This window comes from Periplaneta americana, chromosome 12 (assembly GCF_040183065.1).
Source record: "Periplaneta americana isolate PAMFEO1 chromosome 12, P.americana_PAMFEO1_priV1, whole genome shotgun sequence".
In the NCBI taxonomy this organism is placed as follows: domain Eukaryota; kingdom Metazoa; phylum Arthropoda; class Insecta; order Blattodea; family Blattidae; genus Periplaneta; species Periplaneta americana.
In genome coordinates this window covers 43,551,383-43,573,516 of record NC_091128.1, presented here as the reverse complement: position 1 = coordinate 43,573,516, position 22,134 = coordinate 43,551,383, and the positions used below count along the sequence as shown (strand labels likewise).

Sequence of the window (22,134 nt, the reverse complement as noted above, 5' to 3'; positions counted from 1 at the left end):
GGTGTGGTCCTCCAGACATTCTGGGGGTTGTGTGTGAATGAAGTAGCCACCAAAATGTTAAAATATGCTGTTCACTTAAATCGGCTACAACTTGCCAATCTCTGCTTCAGTGGCTGACCATGATAATATCTTTGAAAAATATTGGAGTGCAAGAGGTCAAATGAATTTATTGTCAAACGCCTGGCATTAGAAAACAAAAACAACAATTTATATGTTTATATTGGGGTGGGGGGTCTGAAGAAAAAAACGCGTGAGAAAAACATATAACTGAAATGACATTGCTGAAATAATATTACTTAATAACATGTGATTATTTTGCAAAGGAGTCAATTATTTTCGATTGCTTGTTTATGATTTCTCCTAAGATAAAAAAAAATGCCTCAAATTGTGCATTTGTTCAGTCATGTCAAAATATTTGCAGTTTGAAGTGTCTATGTATTCAATGCAGTCACATTCTTGGTGCCAGATCATTCTTTAAAATGTTCAGCTTCTTCTCCCTGCACAACAAGCTGTGAGGTGGGAGTTTGCTGACACGGCTCTCTTTCTCTCCCGTACCTGAATGGATTCTTCCACTTGCGCATAACTGGTTCGCATATGTCGGAATAAACATGAACAGCTTTGAATTTCCATGAATTTCAAAGTGGGCCGCATCATAACAATGAACACATACTGTAGTTTCTCATTCTTACATTGCGAGAAAAATTTGTTTAAAATGAATAAATGACGTATCTTATCTCTTGCGGTTTATAATATGATATTATGTGTAAAAAACGAATAAACGAAAACATAACCAAAATAATGTGGCATGTATAGGAATTTTTGCCAGGGCCTCACAAAAAAAGGAATAATAAGGGGTTGTTGGACAATACTTCATTTAGGTCAAAATTACATAAATTCTTACTTAACAGATTAATTGCTGATTAATATTTGTTACCTATAATGAAACTAACATTTGTCCATTCTTATTATTATCATTAATTTCTCTAATAAATTTACAAAACCTCTGATGGCAATTACATTAATATTCTCATTATAGAAATATATTTTAGATTTATATACATATATTTTTTTTCTCCCTGTAACATAGTCCTAGTAAGCTTATATTAAATTAATTTTCATCATTTTACTAGCTAACTCAAATCTTAAATTAATTATAATTGATTGAATTAAATTAGCTCATAAATTAAGTTACTACTTTACCTTATAGGTTTATCTAAATTTAAATAAATATGTAGTCTACTAGTCTTTAAAACTTTAAAACTTAACTGAAGAATATAGCTGGAGAACCTTTTAAGTGTAGTGTAAATATTTGTAATTTAAATATGTATTGTATTGATTAAGGCTGGTTGAGTGGAAGAGAAGGTCTTATGGCCTTAACTCTGCCAGCGAAAATAAAACATTATTATTATTATTATTATTATTATTATTATTATAAGTGTGAAAAACACATATGTGTGAAACATGTAACAGAAGTTGCACAGTGCAATCAAAATTGAAGTGGTCAGAACCAAAGGACTGTAAGTGCATTTAAGTTACTTTCGAGAAAATGTGATGAAAAGTTACTAAGCTTTCGTAAATTCCGTGAAGTTTTAATTTTAAATGTTAATGTGTGTTGTGGTTAAAAGAGATATCCCTTTAACACTGAAATTTTAAATGCTTTAGTTTACCCTGGATTCACTTAAATTATTTTTTCAGAAATGTCACTCTTCACAAGAGAATTCAACTCGTATCTAAACAATGGTGCAAGTTTCTCTGAATTTGTACTCTATTAGTATCTGAGGAAAGTTACTTCTGTTAGCATTTTTTTCATGAATACGGAGAAATAAATACACAAATTTTCTTTATCAATTACACTTATTTCTCAATGTTTGCCTCAAAGTGTATCATCTTGAATACATTTTAATTTGCATATTTACTTAGTTTACTTCCTAACCCTACAGAACTTGGCTTGAAGCAAGACTAAAAGATAGTAGGGAAGAGTTTCTGATGTAAAAGATAGAACTGAAGATATTATAGGCTTTAACATTCTTAGGCCTACAATAAAAAAATGCTTGCCTTTATCTAGCTTAATCGCTGCAGCAAGAAAATATGAAGTTCCCAACACCAAATACTGTTACAGCCATTTCTAGGTTAACAAACTCAAGAGCAACTTGTAATATTTGTATAAACACAAAACATATAGCAGTGCTCTCATTAATATTTATTGGTTGAAAGAAATTCTGCATTAATTACGAAAATTCTAGCTCAAACATTGCAACAAACACGTAAATACCTGAATTACAGTCTGCTTGTATATGGGAACAAAACAATTCACCACAAACATACGAAAATATCTATTCCCACGCAACATAGTTCCATAGTTTCTTCCTTGCCCTTGATTCAAGCATCCCTCTCTATCTTATCAACTGAACAAACACACCACAAGCTGATATCAGGGGCAGCAAGGAGATTAGATTTACGAGTCAGGTGAGACACAACCTTACTTCATTTATTTTGGAGAATGATCTACCCCAAAAATTACTGTTCTTAAATGCCAGGAATATGTGGTCACACATTCCACATTATTGCTGTTGTGGACTCTCATGTAAGGTACATTGCTATTTCTTTCCATGCACACAAATATCAATAGTTATTATTACTTCAGAATATGTATTATATATCTTTCGTGTGTTAAATATTACAGTACCTGGTTAACTAGTTTCAGCCTGTTATTGGCTATCTTCAGAACTGGTTGGTGCTGGTCTTCGCGCCTTTTGTTTGTGTTTCCTGTGGGGGTGTGTTTGTGTAGTGTAATGTGGAGTCAAAGAGTGTGCATTCTGAAACTGAGTTGTGAATTTCGTTTGGATGTGTTTTTGTGCGTCTATATATTTTGCATTGTTCTAGTATGTTTAGTTTCTGGCTTTTTTGGTTGAATATGTAGAATTCCCATGTCTGTGTTTATGTCTCTGTAGATGTGGTTAGCGTGTTTGTGTGTGTGTTTTGTTATTTATTAGTCTTAATGGAAATACATTGGAAGCATGAACAGATTTAATCATGTAAATTTTGTGTCAAAGCATGGAAATAATTCTTGAGGACATAACTTATAAAATTTGAAACTATTCTTTAATTTTATTCTACAGTGATACAAGATGCACTTTGAAAAATTATTATTATTATTATTATTATTATTATTATTATTATTACTATTATATTTTTTACAAGTTGATACTGTGTTTTGAAATTATTCACAAAAGAATGATAAAATGACAAGTAATTTAATGAAATTTCTTGCCTTCAAGACTGCCAGAAAATTAAGAACTATATTATATTTTCTACATTTTTATTTATATTTGTTTACAATTACCTACTTTTTAAGTTATTTTCAAATCATTTACAAATCTAACTTAACAACATAATGTACGTAGTACTGTGATTAACTCTTTGGATGGTATGAACGGATCTGTCATTGATTCATATCATGTTCTGTAATGTAACAATGTAAATACAATAGACAGAACCACCTTGTAGCCACCACGTCAACAAACAAAACATGATGGATTGCCTACATGTAAATAATAAATGTAAATAGTAAACGTAAATAATAAATGTAAATAGTAAATATAAGTAATAAATGTAAATACTAAACGTAAATAATAAATGTAAACAGTAAATATAAGTAATAAATGTAAATACTAAACATAAATAATAAATGTTGGTGGCCATCATTTCGAGCACCTGTTGTGAGGTACCAAATGGTACATTATTAACTCAGATTGTTGATGTAAACAATATGAAAATAGTTTAAAAATATAAATAAATGTAAACAACAAGTGTAAATAAATCTAGATAATATGGAAAACAGTAAATGATAGCAATGGACGTGTTCAAACTCATATCTCCTTAACCTGATTTTGGAGACCTCAAGTTCCCTATGCCACAATGTTTGCTATGTATTCTAAACTACTATTTAGGTGTAATTAGATAATACATTTTACCATTTCATATGCAGTTAGCTCAACTGTTAACGCCTTTAATATTAAATTATTTTGATCACAGTTATCGCAGTATCCATCATATTGGTCTGCACAGCACCTTAGATTATTGATTAGGATTACATCAAGGGTACCAATATGCTGAATATACTTATTTCTGAGACTTAAATATACGATTTTTGTTCTTTGTGCTAATAATAATATCATTATTAATTAGTTTCATCAATTCTCAATAATTATTATTTACATTTCTCTTTTATATACAGCTGTATTATAGTACAGAAGAAGATATCAGATGATAAACGACATTGAGATAAATGGATCATATGCAGAGACTAATACATCATTTACAATGACGCGACATATGCAACACGACACAGCGATGCGACATTATATAAATTATGGCCCAATAGGAAATCCGAGTTCCATGACGTCACGGCACAGATCGCGACGTGACAAAAGTTAAAATTGAGTTAACTTTTACTGCGCGACGTTACTGGAATGCGTATGTGTTTTGTTTATGATAGCGTCATCTGCAACAAAATTGAATACTTTTTCAGATGAGATGTTGATAGAATTGGTTAAAGGATACCATGAATTATACAGAGTGAACGGTGAGTCATGTCATTAATTTCTAGAGGTTATTCTTTGGGATATTTCAAACCAAAAGTTTAATATAATTTTGCTTTTTTTGCTTCATTTTCGAGAAAAAAATTATTTTATGTGAAACATTTCATGGCGTATTTTGGGAAAGCCATTGAATTAACTTAATTCCCAATATGCTTAGTCAATTTAAGAGAGCAGTGTATTATGATAAAAAAATTAGTTTTTGTCGTTTAAATATGCAGAAATTTCATCTCAACAATTGTAAATTTTCGTTCTGAAAAGGAATTTTAAAATGTTACATTTGTTACATCAAATTTCTGCGCATTTATTATCATAATACAGTGCTCTATTAAATTGACTGAAAATATTGTTAATTAAATCAATGATTTTTCCAAAAGACGGTAAGAAATGTTTCATATAAAACAGTTTTTATCTCGAAAAGGAAGCAAAAGGAAAACAAAAATTATATTAATTTTTTTGTTTAAAATATCTCAAAGAATAACACTCTGAAATTAATGACATTATTTACAGTTCACCTTTTATGTTACGGTTTGTTTACGTGAAATACACAATGCTTTCCATCCATGGCTCCCATGAAGTTCGGAAAATTTACTTTTTTCCAATAGGTATCCTTCTTCCAGCTTCGTGAAATTGTCCTCAAAGAGTTTCCATTTAATGAGGTGCTTTTTAATTTATCCCAGATTACAAGACTTGTTTCTAATGGCCTAACGGACATTGTGTAGTTACAATACGAAAATCGTAAAGAGAGAGAACCAAGTTCTTAAAGAGAGATACAGTAGAACCCCGATTTTCCGTCACCCTATTAACTGATTGGTGGATTATCCGATTGTCTTTCTCTCGTGCTCTTTTTTATGCTGCAGAAAAAAATATGAATTACTGTACATTTTATTAGTATGATTTTTTTCTAGAGAGTGCCTTTTACAAACTTTTACTCTTATACAGTATGGTCTACTTTTCGAGGGGTCTAAATTCTATGCAAAATGTCTTCCATAGGTGTCAAAGAAAAGGAGTTGTGCTACGAAAAATAGTGCAAGTAATTGAATGGTTTGAGAAAAGAGAAACTGTGGTTCATCTCGCATCAGAATATGAAATAGGAATTAAAACTGTGCACGATTTAATTAAAAACAAGTATATAGTGTAATAAGTAAGTAAATCTACAACATGATACCTGTACTATTCCTATCTTTCCACAGACAGTCGTCATAAAGTGTTTCCTTGGCTCTTAAAAACCCGTCATCGAAAACTAGACTTGAATTAGTGAACTTCTGATCCACTACCTGGCATGTTAAAAACACAAGACCACAGAGGAAATTAGGAAACTGTATTACACACTTAATTTATGAAAATCTTATACGGTACGGATTATCCTATTTTTTCGATTAACCGTTCACTCTACGCCCTTCATTACCACGGATAATAGAGGTTCTACTGCACCAACTATTAGGGAAACCTAACCTCAAAGTTACGCTTAGACGCTCTGCTGGATGCCTCCTGCATTGGACGTTTTTGTATTTGAGGGCCAATGATATGCAGGACATCATCAAATTGCAAAGATGTCATCCGCATATAGTTATGATATGTTGATTTCTTCTACTCCAAAAACCGAGAAGGCAGGCATTGTTTCATTTTACTAAGTTTCCTAATCAACACGAACCAGTGATTCAAGTTGCGGAATTGTGAACACCAGTCCATGATGCAATACTGTGATGTCGCGTCGCGTGTCACGTCATTGTAAATTAAGCATTAGAGGAAAGCAGAAAATAGGAAAGACTGGAGAATGCTGGGTTTGCAGTGAAAAACCTGCCCTTGGGCAGAACACTATGAATGAATAAGTATAGTATATTCGTCGCTGCACCGCCAAAATCCACTGTTTTTAAAAGGATTTTGCAGGAGGAAGAAAAAAAGGAATCATCACTTTACGTCCCTTGATTTTGAAAACTACTTTCAGTATAATTTCCATCATTACAAGAAAACTGATGAAATTAGACCGAAAGCAGCTTTGAAAATCAAGGGAATTAAAAGTGACGCTTTTTTCTTTCTCCTGCAAAATCTTTTTAAAAACACGTACCAGATTTTGGAGGCAAAGCGACAATATACGTTCATGTTATTCAGGTGTTCCAATTAGCAATTAGTAGTCTTCCATAAAAACAGTAGCAAAGAATTATCGTTTTTCAGTTATTTGAAAAAGCCGGACATAACAAGCCCAACATAGTAGACAAACCCTTGGTCATACTTATTGGTACAGATGATGGAAGCTGTGTATTGGGAATGATAAGTTCAAGGTCACGGTGGAAAAACCAAAAGTTTGTTCTGATCACATGCACCATGAAACCCTAAGCATTACTTAGTTCAACTTCAAACAATACTCTAGCTTCCCGACATCTGTGCCTTCAGATAAGTGCCAAACTGAAATTATAGTAAAGGCAGAAGAAATAGGCGGGTTTTTGGTCTTGTGTGGAAACTACTCACTCCACACTTTCTCTAGCGGTTTATGACCTGAACAAAGAGACCTTCCTGTTGCTGTGTTCAAATGACAGTTGTTGACAAGTGCTCATCTGTGATATTACTGTGTTATAGCTTGTTCGCAAATATATTTTCTCATGATAAACAGTTTTTTTTTTTAAATACTAATCACTCATAATTTATTTGTATTTTATACTAATCATCCAAGTTTTCGCTATCATGTCTCAGTCAAACCCAGATGTCAGAAGTCAGACTAAAGGCGTTATTAATCACGTTTACTGTTTCTTAAAAGAACTTAAAGATTGTGAGGACTTTAAAAGTGCCCTATCATCAATGCAGTCTCTGCCAAGGCGTGTGGTGTTTCTCTACGATCGATTCAAAGAATTTGTGCAGAACGATTTTTAGTCATATTTATTGTGTTATTTGTTTTGTTAAGCCATTCTTAAGTATGCTTCTAATACGCAAGTATTTTTATATTACGAAACTCGTTCATGTTATAATAACGTGTACATTTTCTACATACAGTAAAATTATATTATATAATTTTTTTGCACCTTAATTTTCTCATGATTCACAAAGTTAATAGGCTAATTGTATAACAATTATTTAGTATTTACTATTTCAATTCTAAAAACTCATAAAAATAAAATACTTGTGTGTAATGCTAAATATTTAATTTCTCCTATTCGGTTTACATTACATTATAATAAATTATTACATTTGTGAAATGGCTAACTTGCGAAATATTATTTACTGGTATTTATTTATTTCATTTATTTATTTTAACTATCTAGCTAGTTATAAATGATAATATAATTTAAAGCCTGATTAATGTAATATGTTACTATTCAGCGATGTATGCAATGGAGGGGGAAAGAAAGCTGGCCACCATAACCCATTATTTCCTGGCTTAGTTACCTCATGAGTAATGAGTTATTGTTGTCATTTATGAGTTTCAGACCTGTGTTCGGATAGTTGAGTAAACAAAACAACAATATTCAGTAAATCAGATATTTGTAATTACCAGAAATCACGTTATTACTTTATTCTTTTAAGTTTTTCTATAGTGCAAAACGTGTGAATGGAGGAGTAAGTTATTTGGGACAGGACCATACACCAAGCAGGTTCTGAAGGTATAGGAGTCGGGGTAGTGAATGAGGGGTTCACCAGACCCGCCTATTTCTTCTGCCCCTAGTATAGCAATGTAAAGATATGAAAAAAGTGACCAACTTATTCACAAAAGAAATTCAAAATTTAAGAAAGTTTATTGTAAAAGTTTTTTATAAATCAACTGACCAAAAGTTTACACTTTCTCATATCTTTATGTTATATATTATTTTCATAGAGTGTAGTGTAGTATAGTGGTATTTCAGAGTTTATCCAGAATAATTGTACCAGTAACATGCAGACAACAGTAGTGGCATTAGTGTGGAAACTTCAAAACAATGAATTGTGATCTTTGTATATGAAAACAAAATATGACAAGCGCATCCAATTTTTGCAATTAACTGTTCACCTCCTCTCCTTTATTATGCTACAGATAATCAGGGTTCTACCGTACTTGTCCCTGGACAGGACAATAGATCTAGCGATGATAGTGATGATTATGGATTTAGGTAGTGCACACACTACTCATGATTTGTTGAGCATGATATTTCTAGAGGTTGCTCTTGAGTTGCAGGATCCCTTCCACCATGCATGCGTCCTCCACCGCCATTAGAATGCTACGTACATGACAATCTGACTGGCACGCTCCAAGACTTTGGCGTCGTCAGGACACAGAACCCTCTCCAGAGCACCCTGTTGGCGACTTAGAGAGTCTCTCCTAGTCCTCGTGGAGTCCTGGTTGTCCAAACCTAAGCTTGTCACTGACTTTACATCACACAGTGCTGTAGGTGGCACCTCCCTCTCATTTCGTTGCTGGAAACTCGTTGTGTTAGTGTTGAGGAACTGTGGCCACGACATTCGATTGGGGCTGGTGTTCAGTCCAACCTGAGACTCGTTGTTGTTTATGCTTCGTTGTTTCTGATAGCCATAAGACAGCCGAGATGATCCAGCAATGTTGATGTTATGTTTTGGTGATGAGAAGCTGGAAAATGGTTGTTTACTTTTTCATGTAGACAATGCGTCACAACATTGATTACAGTGAATCTACTGGCAATATGAACTAACACACATTTCGAAAGGTTTTAATCTTTGTTATTACCACTGTTAACAGCACATAAGGCAAATTAAATTAATACATAGTTATATATTTTTCTAAATTATAGACATCAGCTCAAAGAATCTGAGTGACCACAAGGGCCCTGAATACAATAAACATGTACAATATAATGTGATGTGATACATTAAAGAAAAAAGAAAGTTATATAATTGAAATAGAGATGATGGTGTAATATTTGAAGAGAATCCTTGATAATATTTATAAGGACAGACATTATATAATCAAAAGGAATGTGAAGTTCCTTAAGATAATTCCATGTGAATTTTGTAATAGAACTTCTACTGCCAAACAGCAAACCATTGTTTAAGAGGGACGTTGTACTTTTGAGAAAGATAAGGCAGACAAGGTTCATATATAGACTTCTACTCAATATCAACTTCGGTGGCCTGATTTAGGTTTCTTTCGAAATGGATAGTAGGGTCAAGAACAAGAGCCCGTTTTAAGCGTCCGTTAATAGCAATAATGTCTGCCTGTCTAAAAGAACCATCTGATGATACACAATCCTCATGAATCTCCCAATTTAAAGTTTTTAACGATGTCGCCAAAGCATGTCGTACACGATGATGTCTAACATTGATCAGCAGCTCACCTTTAGGGCATTGTCCAAGCACGTGTCCAATCACAATATAGAAACTATGTAAGTTTTTTTAATTTGGAAGAAGAAATGGGAATCAATTGAGGACCGTTTTTGCAAAACTTGCTAACTGCAAAATTTGCAAAATTGAGATTTTGATGGATTCGTTAACATAAGGCAGGCTTCTACATGATGTTCAAAGCGTCTTAGTAAAATTGAATTATTTCTCTTCATTGTAGTGTGTCAAAGTGTGATCGTTTTTTCAAAACTTGCTTTCTGCTATAAGTTAGACATACAGCAAAACTTGCTTACTATAGTGTTTTGTCTCTCCTGTAAAATTTAGTTTTTTCAGTTAGCAAGTTTTGCAAAAATGGTCCTCAATTACAGAAATTCAAACTCAAAAGTTTCTCCATAATACTCCAATTTCATTACTACAGTCAACAATAAACTTCAACTTTGTATTTGATGACCTCTAAAGGTTGGTAAAGGAACTGGGTATTACTTCAGAAGGAGATGTAGGCACCGTCTAAGAAATTGTCTTTTGTTTCAATATTTTTACACTAAACAAAACTAAGTGCACATCAGAACACCAAGTAATTTCTGTAAATTCAATAACTTCATAAAACTCCCAATGGGCATGCAAAAGTCAAGCTTTCATGTCTATACATAAACTGGCATCATTCTCATTAACTGATCCAACAAATATAAAAATGAAGCATCTCTCTCCAAGTAACTTTTCAGAGAGTATTCTTGATGAATTAACAACACTCTTCCTTAACAAAAATCTTCAGACAGTGCAGTAATCAAACAATGATTTAAAACACTGCAGGCAAGGTTGTTAACAGACAGTCATGCCATCATTCCACGAACATTGAAACAACAGTAACTAGATGGGTGAAGAACGTGAAAATAAGGAAACTTAAAAAAAAAAAACACTCGGATAACAGTGACCGAAGGTACGATCACTTACGCAATCCTGTTAATCGTTAGATTCACTGCAGAAACTGTCACTAGATGGCTAAGAGGAAACAAGAAATCCTATTTAGTGATGTTACAGGTATACATAAACTCAATGACTAATTTACATCACACTTGAAGTCTACAACAAAAATTTCGACCAGTGGGAATTCATGTTATAAGATGTGGTTTAAACAGTATGTTTTAATGTGTTCCTGGAGACTTCTGTACAATGTAACCAAATACGAGATAATACAGTTGTTTCAAGTCTCGAATACAAGTACATTGTTAGATATACACATATTAACTTCATTCAAAAATGATCAGTGTACAACCAATTTTGACACCACAAAAGCAATGAACTGTGGACACTATTTTAGAGACAAGAATAAAACATTTACCTGATCAAATTCTCGTTCGGTGTGTGATTTCGATAGCGGCTCTGTATTGCACTTGGTTTGTTTCCATCTGTAAAAGAAACAAATATATACATATTTTCAGCTTCAATGCAAATGAAGTGTCAGTCTGAAGAGGTTTTTTCTGAACTCTTTCTACTACTGTGAGCAATGTGAAGAACATGAAATTCTCTTTCTAGTGAAAGGCCACCAAACTCATAAATCATGTCCGTTATAATTTTAAATCACAAAAAAATGCATTACTACTGGATCTCCATGGTTTGAAGTTTACTTTAATGCTACAAATTCTAATATAAAATGAATATAATACCAATACCTAGTAATTATTATTTTTAGTAGAGTAAAGAATGCGGTTAGAACCTGCCAAACAATATTAAGACTCACAATAATATGAGTTGAAATATTGGAGATCCTTGTAAATATACAGAAAAATGACTTTATAACGAACCAACTTCTCTGAAGCGACAATTTACCTGCATGCATAAACATATTTTTTTTATCAGTCATCTCAATATAGCATCGATTCTACAGAGTGATTCACGAGGAAAGGTAAAAAATTTAGGATACGATATCTTAGGCCATTTTGAGTGAAAAAGTTCATATGAACATAGGTCCGTTTTCGAACGATGGCAGAGCTAGATGCATTTTTTTGGTAAAAGTCTTGCCCTAATGTGAATAAGACGTTACCATATGCTGCTGACGTGAGACAAGGTCAAGGTCGCAATGAATGACTGACTTAACTTGTTCTCATATTGTCTTCAAATGCTACTATTCAGATGTTATTAAATATCATTTCAGCTATTCATTTTTCTCACTTATGTGTTTTTTTCTTCAGATACCCATAAAAACGTATAAATAAAGTTTTACTGTATTATATAGGGCGAACAGTGACAAAATCGAATTGATGATGGCAGACTCCACTTTTTGTTGGATTTCCCTATAGGATTCCAGAAGACAACGACATCTGCACACATATGTGAAATGAAAATCTTGAAATTGACTTTAAAAAGTGAATTTGTCTCCTTAGAGGTCCAATGGTTATTTTTTTACTGAATTTATTGAACTGTGTTTTCAAATGCAGCAGAAGGTGACGCATTTATTGGATGGCTTTGTTCACGAGGTAAATAAGTCTGTGGATCCTATGTCACATCATGTTTGTACAATATAATAAACTTCTTGCACTTAACCAAGCAAAATTCTCAATTACAATCACTATATCATCTGACTATAGTTTTTACTTCTAATTGAAGATGGTTCTACCAGTAATCCCTGACAGTGTTCTCTAAAGTCTAACATTCATATTCTCCAGTGATATACTGGTGTTGTAACTTATATGTTTCGAGATTCATGGCTTCATAGGTTTATGTGAATATTGTGTAAATGATTAATACCTGAACATATGTACTGCAGAAGCTTTAAACAAGAATATAAAACATTTCAGATATAAATGATAATAAAAGGGGCTCATATGAAAATAAACGTAAAGAAAACTAAAGAAATGAGATTAAATAGTAAAAAGACAGATAAAATTATAATAAATAATAATAACATTGATACTGTTCAAGAATTTAAATATTTGGGTATTATAATTGACAAGGATGGTGGAGCCTTTGAGGATGTAAAGAACCGAATAAAAAATGCAAATAGTGCATTTGTCCAGTTGTACTCAATATGGAAATCTTATATTGTATCTAGATCTACAAAAATTAAAATCTTTAACAATAATGTGAAATCAGTCTTATTATATGGTTGTGAGACATGGAAAACAAGTAAAATTATACAAAATAAACTGCAAACATTTGTTAATAGATGTTTACGAAGAATTTTAAAAATTAGATGGCCAGATATAATCACAAACTCAGAACTATGGAAGATAACAAATCAGAAAGAAATCACAATAGAAATCAAAATACGAAAGTGGAATTGGATAGGGCACACAATCAGGAAAGAAGATGGAGCAGTAGAAAGAATGGCTTTGGATTGGAACCCCCAGGGTAGTAGAACAAGAGGAAGGCCAAAAAATACATGGAAGAGAACAGTTTTGGAGGAAATTGCTAGGGAGGGGAAAACATGGAGCAAAGTGAAGAAGTTGGCTACAAATAGGGTCCAATGGAGGCACTTTGTGAATGCCCTATGCTCCTCATGAGGAGATACATGATTGATATAAATAAAAGCAATAACACATAATGTTTACCTCTGCACAGCCTGTGTCTCCTGCCTGCCTCATGGAAAGCAAAGTAACCCCTGAAGAAAGCCCTGACAATAGCCCACCGGAATACAGCCACAGGATCTGCACCCACTAGTTCTCTCACAAACGCCATGCTGCTGTTCTTCAGAACTCCAACAATGTCTTGCCGCATCAGATCCAGATTCTTCTCTCTCATCTCCATCACCTACAAAGAAGGATTAATTCATTATAATGAAGTCACATATGAAGTTGCTCAGTGAGACAACAGAGAGTTTTACTTTCATTATTACAGTATGAATACTTTCACATGATAATATTAGGAACTATTATAACACTGTACAACTAAATTAAAAGGCCATTTTTAATTATTAGCCATCATTCATTGCTTTATTTCTTTTTACAACCTAACTTGCCTGTAATAGTATATTATGCAACGAGTCTATAATGGTAATTAAGATGTATGTTTATGAAACAAATGTAAGCGAGTTTCGTAACTTTCATACGAGCGTCTTAATTACCATTATAGGCAAGATGCATACAGTTGTTTTTGCTCGACAATAATTAAATGTCTGAGTTTTCAGATTTTACAAATATCTTACTACCTTGTTACTTTACTGATATGAAAGGGTGACCTTGGGTATACTTTCAGCATGTTCCTGCATAGTGCAATAGATGGCAGGGATTCTAGTTTGGAGATTTTAACCTCACAATCAGAGCAACACAAATTAAAACATAGGAAATTAATTCAATTTATTAAGATATTAAAATTAACATGAACAGAATTTATTTCATTTTAAATTCATCATTCAGATTGTTCTTCTGAAAATTGTGAATGTCCCATATTAACCGAATCCTCAGAAGTTAAGTATTTAAGGCATTACAATCGACCAACACTTACAATGGAAAAAACATATTACATATTTATGCAATAGATTACATAAACAATTTATATCTTTGTTATACTTCGGTCATATTTACCAATTAATATTTTATGTCTCATTTATTTAGATTTATTTCAATCCATTCTCCAGTATGGAATTTTAGGGTGGGGACATGCATGTATTTCTAATCTCACTCCACTAATACTTATTCAGAAAAGAATAATTAAAAAATGCCTTAATAAACCAATTGATTACTCATCCGAGCTTTTGTTCACTGATTTTAATGTTTTGAAAATTAAACAGATTTATTATATTGCCTTATTAATCTTCATACATAAAAATCTTAATAAATTCAAATTGTATCATCATAAATATGGAACTAAAAGATCCGATTTTATACGACTAGAGGAACCAAAGTGTTTCACAAGCACAGCTCTGAGCCATGGTACCTACTTTGGTCCAAGGTTATACAATAAAATAATTGATAAATACCAAAATTTGGAAAATTTTAGTATCAGAAATTTCAAAAATAGCGTTAGAAATTTAATTTTTAAAGAATATATATTGATTTAATATGTATATGTATTTGTATGACTTAAATTGTTAAAATTGAAATTGTATTTTTAAATTTAATTTATTCCTGTAATTTTTTTTTCTTGACCCAGTTTGTGTCAAATAATTATCTTTGAGCACGAGTTTTTACTCCTTCAGGGAAGAACTAAGATCGTATTTTTGTATATGTTATTTTACTAACAATAAAGAACAATAACAAATGGTACACGTTGATTGTGTCTGCCATTTTTGGATTGCTGCTTTCAAATGTTGTGGATTAATCAATATTGCATATGCTTAATTCGAAATCGATAGTTGCAATAACATAATGAATATTCATAGCAGTACTTTAATGTATGTCATTAAAATACAGTTACGTCATATGTAATTTGTACATTATAGTATTATCGAGCAAAAATATATTATAAAGCACACATTTTCATGTTTATTACTGCACAAACTTCATTTCTATGCGTTTTCTGTGTGACAGAAATTTCGCTTCCTCCCCCCCCCCCCCCCCAGACATTAGAAAACACTTCCAACTTAGTAAACATTAATATTCTGAAAATGTATCTCAAAATGTCATACATTTGACGAAAGAAAACATCGTTAGATAAATAAAATTTACAGGTGTAATCTGCACCCAGTGGCATGCAAATTAATCTATATATCAACAAATTCTGCACTTTATTGAATTTAACAGTTCACACAATAACATAGTTAGCAAAAGACATGCAAGATACTAATTTAAAAAATCACTGTTTTTATAAACAAACATGAGTATTACATTTCAGGGGTTTCGAAATGTGCCTATTCACCATAATGATCAAATGAGTTAAAGATGTAACTGTACCATTCACACAATTTGATCCTGAATATGTGCAATGTCTTCCAATCGAATACAACTTTGCTGTATCTGTAAATCACTTAACCATATAATCAATCTTTATTCACCTGGTACTTGACTTTGCCGGCATAATGTCTTACAATAAACGCAGCTTCCCTCCTCTGTGGGATTTCATAGAAGTTATTGTCTTTGTGAACAGAGTTGAATTTCTGGAGCAGTGTCTCATTTGTTGCTCCAGGAAAACTGAAAGGAAGGGTGTTGGTACGTGAGACAACATGCCAAATGCTATTAACACAATGACAATAAAACTATCAAAAACACAAACACTAGGATTATACATTACCACGGCATTCTATTGCCGACTTCTCATTAGCCAACAGCTACTCCTATGACTGAATGGACGAAGTAAATTCAAGTACAAACATGTTATTATACAATTGTTTATGAAAACAAATGTAGGGACAAAATTAGTACCTAATGTGTAAGTTCTGTTCTATTTTCTTAAAGAAAATCCATTAAAATTGATGAATTATTGTAAGAATAATTTCACAGTTTACAGTTCACAATCGAAAGGAAAGGAATGACAAACACAAAACACAATAAAATTGTTATTTACACACAGTGTGTAGATGATAGACGCAGAAAAAAAAGTACATTCAATCTGCACAACTGCAAAGGAAAAATCTCGAAGTTCCTTTCTCTGTATACAACATTAATGAACTTGAATACACGGTAAGTGCTCTTCAGGAGCCAGTTTCTTAAACTGCCTAACAGTACTGGTAAAAAATACCAACTACAAGTAGTAACTAACTAGAAACAAATGAAAAGTGACACACAAAAGACAACAGTAGTGTAGATATATGGTCAAGTGGTTTTTAAGAAGAAATGGCAATAGAAAAAAGCGGACAAGTACATAGCTTTACTATTCTGCATATCTTAACCACGTGTGGGTGGAGCAAGAAATGAAACAAGGGATAAGAAGAATATGAGGATAAAGAGAAGCAAGGAGAACAAAGTGAAGACAAGAGAAATAAGGAAAAGACGAAAAGAACAAGGAGAATAGATGGAAAATAAGGTGAACACACGGATCAGAATGGGAATACAAGAAAAGCAAGAAAAACAAGTGAAAGACGAGGAGAGCAAGGGAAGAGTTTCATTTGTAAATTATCGAACCCTGGACCTCCTGGATACAAGGTAAGAATGATAATCATCATTCCACCTCCACCATGATCAGTTAAATGTTTTTAAGAAACAAAAATTCTCTTAACTTGTTACTCAGTTGTGTTAATTATCAACTTGTCACTGGTACCCCAGCTACTTTAAGAAATAGGCTCCCAGTGACAAAAAATTCTGATAATGATGGACCCTCTTCTGTAATACATAGCTTGAAGGCTATTAGTCTAAAATTGACTATTTCTTGTCTATTCAACTGTCTGAAGACAGATATGGACCCCATAAGTGACGTCATCAAGGCATCACTCATGAGGCAACTAAGCCAGGAGATAATGGGGTAGGGTGGCCAGTTCCTTTCCCCCCTCCATTGGATACATCGCCGACTAGCTACATATTATACTAATCAGACTTCAAATGTATACAAACAATTATTGTTCTTCCTCTGACACATATCATCAAGTGAGATGTGCTGCCTGGTAATAGATGTACATATCAGCCAGCACCTCAATCAGAGGTTGAAACTGACTTAATGTACGCATTGAGCATGTTCAGAATGTTATAACTGAAACTTGGAAAATTCAGGTGGCCTAAATTTTGTGAGTTTATACTGATCCTAGTACTGAGAAAACTGACATAATTATTCCAACTGACCCAAATGCTTGAAAACGTGAGAAGATCATCAGTAGGGCTAGGATTTTGATGAAACAAGCACCCAAATACCCCCCTAAAGTAATGTTTTGGGGTTGTTTTACACATGATGGGCCTGGAGCATTAATACCTATCAAGGGAATGATGAATTCTGACAAATATATTCACTTATTGGAAACCAGAATCGTACCCCAGCTGCAAAAATCATTTCCGGATGGCAGAGGTGTGTTCCAACAAGACCTGGCACCATGCCATACGTCTCGAAAAACTACAGAATTTTTCAACAAGAAGAATATTCAGGTACTCCCCTGGCCAGGCAACTCACCCGACATCAACCCCATTGAGAACTTGTGGTCAATTTGCAAAAGAAGAATGCAAAAAAATGGATTGTTCTACAAAGGAGAAGATGATTTCTGCCCTCATTGGTGTATGGTTTCGCGATGAAGAAATGAAGAATATTTGTGGGAAATTAGTGGAATCCATGCCAAATCGTCTCAGAGTACTGAGGTATGTCTTAGATCCTTTTTTATCCCGTTTGAGTGTTTTTGCATAAGTAATTACATTGTTCGGATTAATTTGCACGCTACTGTATATGTTATGTGATAAACTGAGTGTTTTAAAACATATTTGTTAGGGCATTTTTTGCCTGTTTCAACTCATAAGAGCATCTTTTGTTTTATTCGGTCATTTTTTAGGCATTTTCATTTAATTTTGGTCACAAATCCCCATTATTAATGTAAAATAATGTTTATTTTCTTTACATATTTTGTCCATTAATACTCACTACATGGAAACTAAAAGTAAAGTAAATCCATGGCGCTACAGCCCATGAAGGGCCAAGACCAACCAGCTGACTGCTGACCTCACGTCCACATGCCGAAGCAGAGGTGAACGATCATACATGGAAACTACATCAGGTAAAATAATTAATTGAAGTGTACTGCTTAGAAAAAATTATGTAAAATTTAATTTAATTACTAGTCTAAATATTAAGTAGTACAAAACCTCTTTTCTTACTAAGCCAATTACGTAAGATGAATTTTTTAGGGTATTTTTGAAAGATTTTTAGGTCATAAATGCATTATTTTTAGGACATTTTTTCATGATTTGTAGGTCATCAAGCTACCAAGAGATTCCATATTCAAATTCATTTACATTGTAATCACAAAAAAAAAAAAAAAAAACTTCAACAGGACTCCACTGTAATAGTGGAAACTGGATGTATCAACAGTAAAATTATTTCTGAGACATGAATTACTATTTTTTTATCTATCATCTTGATAAGGTATATTGCAAGGATATCTTAGTAAACATTAAACAGAAAGGACTATCCACATGACCACGTTACAAAGCAGAGCCTCTGGCTTCAAGCACACTACCTTTGGGAGCAATGTTAAACGGTATGTTGGGAACATTCACCTTTCTGCACAATGATATCAGAAAATTTCTGCCTACAACAGATGCTGGCAATACTACAGAACACATCAGCAATGTGCAGCCTGTATTGCTGAATCAGCTGACAAAGCCAAACACATGGAAGAATCTTATAATTACAGTATATCCTGGAAGTCAGAAACCATGGCAACACAAGTGTGCAAGGAATGATTTTCTGATGCGTAACCAATTGATAAAATGATCCTAGTAATGTGTAGTCGCCAGTTTTTATATGCATTCTATTGCAAGTCTAGTGTAGCAACATAGTGCATCAAGGCCCTATTTCAGCAATATAATTGGTCAAATGTTACGACAGTATGAACAGCACATGATCTTCCATGTATTTCTCATTCAGTTATTACGTAAGAAGCATCAACAGATTGTATAATCTGACAGCTAATAGTTCTAGGCAACATATTAAAGGATAAAGTTTACAAACCTAATGACTCACTTATGAGTTTTAGAGAATCCGGAGGTTCATTGCCGCCCTCACATAAGCCCGCCATCAGTCCCTATCCTGAGCAAGATTAATCCAGTCTCTACCATCATATCCTACCTCCCTCAAATCCATTTTAATATTACGCCTCCATCTACGTCTTGGCCTTCCCAAAGGTCTTTTTTTCCCCCCAACCTTTCAACTAACACTCTTTATGCATTTCTGGATTCGCCCGTATGTGCTACATGCCCTGCCCAATGATCTAACCTAATGACTTATGAAAGGTAATTTCGTACACGAAATAATGTAAGTAAAATATCAAAATTCGAGCAATATATGAAACTAAAGGCTTGTGACATATTAATATATGTTAAAAGGATGGAGAATTTGTAAATGCTCTACAGCAGCGTTTCTCAAACTATGGTACGCGGACCACCTGTGGTCCTCGAGATCTGCCCTTGTGGTCCTTCAAAAAAAGGCAGAAGAAAAAATAAAATTCAAACGAATTCTATATCACTCTATAGCTGAAAATCTCAGAGTTTGACAATGACACATGGCAATAGCCTTTCACGTTTTCTCTCAGTACTGACATTTTATGAAATTTATTACCCTATCCATCTACTGACTTCCCACTCTACTCTCAACAACAAAAGAGGGATTTAAAGCACTATGAACGTGGTGTTTCTCGCCATCTTTTCCCTGCACATCTGGCGCCGTCCCTGTAACCCAGCCAGGAACCACCCAAATTCATAAAAGAGGACCGAACCTTTTGATGTATTGATGACTTTCTTAATAGTTTTGCCGACACCCAGTCTGCACATTGAAATGGTCACGTACTGTACCAATAATACAACTCTGAGGTCACAATTTGAAACTTATTTTCCAAGTAAATATGACGAATTTTCATGGGTTCGTGATCACTTTCATTGCGATATTGAAACTAACAAACTTTCATTAAGTGAAAGAGAACAGTTAATTGAACTCTCCAATGAGACCGGACTTAAAATGAAATTCCAAGTGGAAGGTATGGTTAATTTTTTAACCGCATCACAAGTGAAAAGAGAATACAGTGAACTGCACAATGGTGCTTTAGAAATTATAATTCAGTTTGTTTCTACGTATCTGTGTGAGAAAGGGTTTTCATAACTAACTCTAATAAAAACAAAGTAGGCTACCGAAATAGACTCAATGTATGTGACAATCTCCGACTTAAGCTTACCTCCATACACCCAAATTTAGAATTGTGCAGGAATTGGCAGGCTCATCCATTTAATTAATGTGAGTACCAACATTTATTTATTTTTTTTTAGTTAATAAGTTAAAGATTATCCAAACTCTTAACAGCCTTGAATTATTAAAGAAACAAAAATGAATTTACTTCTATTAACATCAGCTTAATTAGTTAATACCAATATAAAATTAATTTAATTTAATTAATTTTAATTGATTAATTTTATTTTAAAATATAAGTATATTGATATTAAAATATACTACAAAAATGATAAATTTGCTTTCGAAGGGAACAAGAGTAAGGTGATCCACGGAACTGTTGTGACTTAAAAAGTGATCCCCACTTAAGAAAAGTTTGAGAAATGCTGCTCTGCAGGTTGTGTAACACATGGGCTCTAATGTGAAGGGCAAGTGTATGTTACCCAAGTATTCAACTAACTTTATTACACTTCACTTCTCTAAGGTACAGTCACAATTGGATTTCACAATGAGCAAATAGAAAAAAAAATGACTACAAGTTATGGCTTGTAAGATTTCAACACAATTACAAAATGACCCACTGAAGTGTAAGCCAGCATGCGGCATTTGTGTTATAATTGAGCACACATTGGTTCTCCCCTGTGGGCATGCAATCAAGGTCGTGGCTGCCTAGTGAGACAGGTTGTGTTTATTGTGTATGTAACGGCAGAGTGCATTATGGCTGGGCCTATGTTTTCTACCAAAAACCGTGTATTTATATGACTGATGTGTGTTAACACAATTGGTTCATCAATAGAGACGAGAATTCCATGCAAATGCATGTTTTTATAGGAACGTAGGACATAGCTCAAACTTAGTACTGAACCACTTCATTATTTTCCAGTTCCAAATATGTGTACTTTTTTCATGCACGTTCGCATGTTTTGGCATTATTGGAGATAAAAACATTCATAATGCATATTTAAGCAATTTTTAGTTCAATCATGCATAATATAATATACATTATATAAGTCCGCCGAGTTAGCTCTTTGGTAGCATGTCTACCTCCAGACTAGCCGGCCCGGGTTCAATTCCCGGCGGGGTCAGAAATTTTAATATAAAATTTCTGCCTTGGGACTAGAAGAGATGGCGGTGCACAATTTCTAATCACTAGATTGTGCACCAATATGCCTGGGTTAAATCCCAAATCTCTCTGCAGTGTATATGAAGAGAAGGCATATGTCACTGTTGATAGTGATTCGTCTGTCGGATGGGGATGTTAAGCCTGGCGGCCCCTTTGGTGTTATTCGACAAGAGTAGGCTACGTGCCGGCGCCGGGTTTCCCCTTCACACTTCATCTTCATCATCATCATCACTCATTCCCGACACTACACTTACACGAACACTTACACATACACTCACCCTAGTACATGACATAACTCTTCACAGATACACACCATGTACAGTGTGACCTGCTGAAGTGGTGTACAACTAGAAAATGGGTCACAGTTCTGTCATCTATCCGCAGCATGCGAAACCCCAATCACGCAAGTGA

The 22,134-nt window shown here is 33.7% G+C and overlaps 1 protein-coding gene across 10 annotated transcripts in view; it reads right to left on the bottom strand.

Moving 5' to 3' along the window:
- The window catches only part of LOC138710349 (unconventional myosin-IXb-like), a 171,650-nt gene that overhangs the window by 96,664 nt on the left and 52,852 nt on the right, over window positions 1-22,134 (bottom strand). For 8 of the 10 annotated variants that reach the window (XM_069841176.1, XM_069841177.1, XM_069841179.1 and 5 more), the window contains 4 exons: window positions 15,808-15,943; window positions 13,427-13,625; window positions 11,218-11,284; window positions 8,794-9,150 (listed from right to left, as the gene is read on the bottom strand). In XM_069841176.1, coding sequence (XP_069697277.1) covers window positions 8,794-9,150; window positions 11,218-11,284; window positions 13,427-13,625; window positions 15,808-15,943 — 759 coding nt within the window. Of the gene's footprint in view, window positions 1-8,793; window positions 9,151-10,829; window positions 10,878-11,217; window positions 11,285-13,426; window positions 13,626-15,807; window positions 15,944-22,134 lie in introns of all 10 variants that reach the window. The other 2 variants (XM_069841181.1, XM_069841182.1) reach the window with 2 other exon arrangements.